This window comes from Nanorana parkeri, unplaced genomic scaffold (assembly GCF_000935625.1).
Source record: "Nanorana parkeri isolate BGI_ZX_2015 unplaced genomic scaffold, ASM93562v1 scaffold550, whole genome shotgun sequence".
Taxonomy (NCBI): Eukaryota; Metazoa; Chordata; class Amphibia; order Anura; family Dicroglossidae; genus Nanorana; species Nanorana parkeri.
The window spans coordinates 119,344-123,140 of NW_017306818.1; the positions used below are offsets into that span (position 1 = coordinate 119,344).

At 41.5% G+C, this 3,797-nt stretch overlaps 1 protein-coding gene across 1 annotated transcript in view; it reads right to left on the reverse strand.

Moving 5' to 3' along the window:
* Positions 1-3,797, reverse strand: part of ZMAT2 (zinc finger matrin-type 2) — a 45,644-nt gene that overhangs the window by 23,782 nt on the left and 18,065 nt on the right. Inside the window, exon 4 of the mRNA XM_018561902.1 lies at positions 1,509-1,582. Within this exon, the coding sequence (XP_018417404.1) occupies positions 1,509-1,582 (74 nt within the window). The remainder of the gene's footprint in view (positions 1-1,508; positions 1,583-3,797) is intronic.

Consider the following 3,797-nt stretch of genomic DNA (forward strand, 5'->3'; position numbering starts at 1 on the left):
CCCCCCCCCCGCCCCCAACCCCCCCCCCCCCCCCCATGGAGAATGGCAGACCTACAGGCTGCATACAAGTGATCTCGGCGACATCGCTGGGATCAATTGTACAAAACAAGTGGCGGCTTCCCCACTGTACATTTAGCTCTGCTTGCCCAAAGCAGGGCTAAATGTAGAAAACAACTACCCGCCCGGAACTGCATGTCCCAGGCATTGAGAGATAGGAATTCCACACCCCTGCTGCCCCTCTACTCCCTGCTGCCCCAAGGCAGGGCCTTGGTTAGCCTTGTGGGAAATCCCTATTGGCCCTGCCATACTCTGCATTGCATTAACACACTAATTTTTGTGCATTGTAGTGTGCTGCAATGAATGGGCTAGCAAGGTACCTAAACACAAAATATTGACCTATACTGTTTTTTTTTCCAATTCAGAGCACCATATTGTACAGGTACTTTACATCTGCATTTTAGGGTGTGCACAAAAGCACAATAGTTATGTGATAAAGCACACATGCATTGCAGTGTGCTAGCTAGATGTGTCTAAAATTCAGATTGAAGGCTCTGCAATGCACTGCACTTAGTTGTGTGCATTACCTTAACAGAAGGCAAAAAGTGATTATTTTTTTTTGTCCTATGCATTACTGGAAAACAGCAGCGTGAATGGGTCCAAAATGTGATACCAGGCAGAAAAACCTCTGTAAAGGGGGCCTAAAATGTGTATTAGTGTTTGGAAGTGTTAGGTGCTAAGAGGAACCCAGATGACAGTAAACAAAAGGCGTGGCAGGTCCTCTTTATGGAGAAAACTCAATAGACCCCGCCAGTTTCCCAGCTATGCTGGAGTAGTAGATCAGGGATAAAGTTCCTGACCTTCTCCCCCCACATCCAGCACTACACGGAGGATGAACATAGAAGTGTACAATACAGAGAACTTCAGGGTTCACTATAAGTTGCAAGGAGGAGACCAGGGCATATGTGAAGTATGTGCTTACATCTCCATGCTGCTCCTGAATTAACAAGTTGCTATGAGACAGTTGGCAACAGTGGAAAAATACAGGAATAGAGACGCACTATTACTTTGCCCTGAATGGGTCTCTAAACCATAGTAAGTTTTGCCAAGCCACAGCCAGTATACTAGGTTTAGCACCATACATGTCACTGTAACAAAACAGTGAAGTCATCATCAAAACATACAAATACCGGTATTGTAGTACTGACTGTGATTAACCTGTGGACTGTTAAATGCTAGGTAGGACAGCTAATTATTTTTCTGGCACACTCAGGAGCTCTGTGCACGCAATGATTACAGTGATTACAGTGATCAGATATTCTGAGCATGCGAATCTAAAGTTGCAACCTCCACCACTAAATAAAGAATGAAAACGTTTGTTGCTTTGCGCTGCTGCCACCTGCAGCTCACTGTAAGGAAAAGAACCATCACAGGCAAGACAACAACATACATCTTTTGCAGCAATGTCTAGAAGTCTAAGAAATATGTTCATTTTCAGAATAACTACTTACGTTTTTTGCCATTGATATGGTCCAAGAAGTTGATTGAATCCTTCACTACACAGTCACAGACATTGCAGTAATAACTGGTGCAAGAACAAAAATATATACATATTAATGCTGTAACAAACAAACAAAAGGTTCAATTTGACAGACAATATAGATTTGCATTTAAATAATTAACCCAGAAAAGACAATATTCTGGTCCTACTAAAAAAGGAAGAGCAAGCATGTAATAACAATTTTAAGTCGTATTAAAAACTGCTTACAGCCAAGCGCTGCTATAACTATTTGATGAAAGAACTTCCTAAAAATATACTAAAAGGAATTTGTCAAAACTGGAGCAGGCAAAAATCGGGAGCAGTTGACCATGGCAACAACCATCTGCTTTCATTTTCAACATTTACCTGAACATACTAAAAGATAAAAGCTGATTACTGTGGGCAACTGATCTAGATTTGATCTGCTCCCATTTTGATAAAATTCCCCCCACTATATTTTCCTTTAAACAAATTTGCCTAAAGTGTGAATTCCATGTGCTTTACGTACAGCGGTGGAACCTGTGTGTATGTATAAATCTTGTGTGTTTTTTTATATTTTTTTATCGTTTTAAATCCCATTTTGCTTTTCATTTATTTTTTATCATTTTAAAATCACATTTTACTATTATTTATTTTTAAGGAAACATGTATAAAAGCAACATGTAGGCTGCCCCTACTTTTGAAAATGCTAGTTCTCTGTTTGTTAAGCTAATCCAATAACAAATACACGGAAACAGTGACTTTGAGAGGTCAGGAGTTGTGATTTAACTCTAAACTTCATTTGCTGCAAGTTTGGGTATTTGTCAATTTGCTGAAAAATAGCCTTTTAGCAGGATGCCTATGCCTACCCCTACAGCTCTCTCAGTACAGGTTTCTTAGAACTCCAGGAAATCTTATTAACCCTTGCAGTGGGGTTAGGGGCTGGCACTCACATGCAGCCCTGGCGAGACCCGCACACAGCCCTGTATATGTATGGCAACCAGCTATAGAGGACTGCAAATCCCAGCAATCCATGATAGCTGGTAGTCCTTTTCCATTGCTGAATAATAATGGATTGCTTAGATTTGTGGTCCTCTATAGCTGGTTGGCATTTTCCATTGCTGAATAATGGATTGAGTTACAGTTCTTCATAATTATAAAGAAACTGCTCTAAAACAATACAGACTAATGATTTTAGAATTTTTTTTTACATGTCCCTTTAAGAAAAGGTATTGGTAATTGTTATCGGCAAGTACCTGAGGGACAGTACTTGGTCTTGAAAAAGTGGTAATCGGGACATCCCTAGCATAGACGTGATTTACAAGACCTTAGACGGCTGCAGAGAAGGGGGAGAGACGTTGAAAGGACCAGTCTAAGAACAAACCTGCTCCAAGCTTCGGGTGAGTATAACATTTATTTTTTCAAACCTAAAACACAAACAAGCACATAACCCTTGCAGTGCAGGGGTAGCCCCACTGAAATGGTTAATAAACATTTCCTGGAGCGCTTCTTTAAGGCTGAACTCCAAGCAAATAGCTAAATACACAGAACATATACATACACTGCCTGGCACAAAAAAAAAAAAACCCACAAAACTCAATATTTTGTTGGACCGGCTTTAGCTTTGATTAGGGTAGGCATCTGCCTTGATTGGCTAAGCTTATACAATGTCACAACATCTATTTCTGTACAGATTTGCATTCATTTTTAACCACGATCTACGTGATAATGGGAGAGTCGGACCACTATGTAAAATCTTCTCCAGCACATACCAAAGATTCTCAAGGAGGTTAAGGTCTGGACCCTGTGGTGGCCAATCCATGTGTGAAAATGATGTCTCATGCTTCCTCAACCACTCTTTCACAATATGAGCGTGATGAATCCTGGCATTTTCATCTTGGAATATGCCCGTGCCTCAAGGAAAAGAAAATCCATTGATGGAGAAACGTTGTCATTCCGTATATTCCGGTAGGCAGCTGATCTCATTCTTTGGGGACATAACATTGCTGAACCTAGACTAATTATTCAAAAGGTTCTTACCTATTTGTTTAGCTAAACCCAGGTGGTGATATCTTTTTTTTGGCCAGGTGGTGTATGTAGGAGCCATTTTAGCTGTTTATTTTTAGTTGGTGTTTATCCCCTACTTCTCTGGGAGCCGGTGTTTCATAGGCTCGTCACTGCTCCCAGCGGGGGAACACAGACCTTGCAGCTGCTGGCCCAGTAGTGAGGGGAGCTCCTGCATATTCCCCCCCCCCCCCCTCCTCCCCGCCACTCTGCAGCT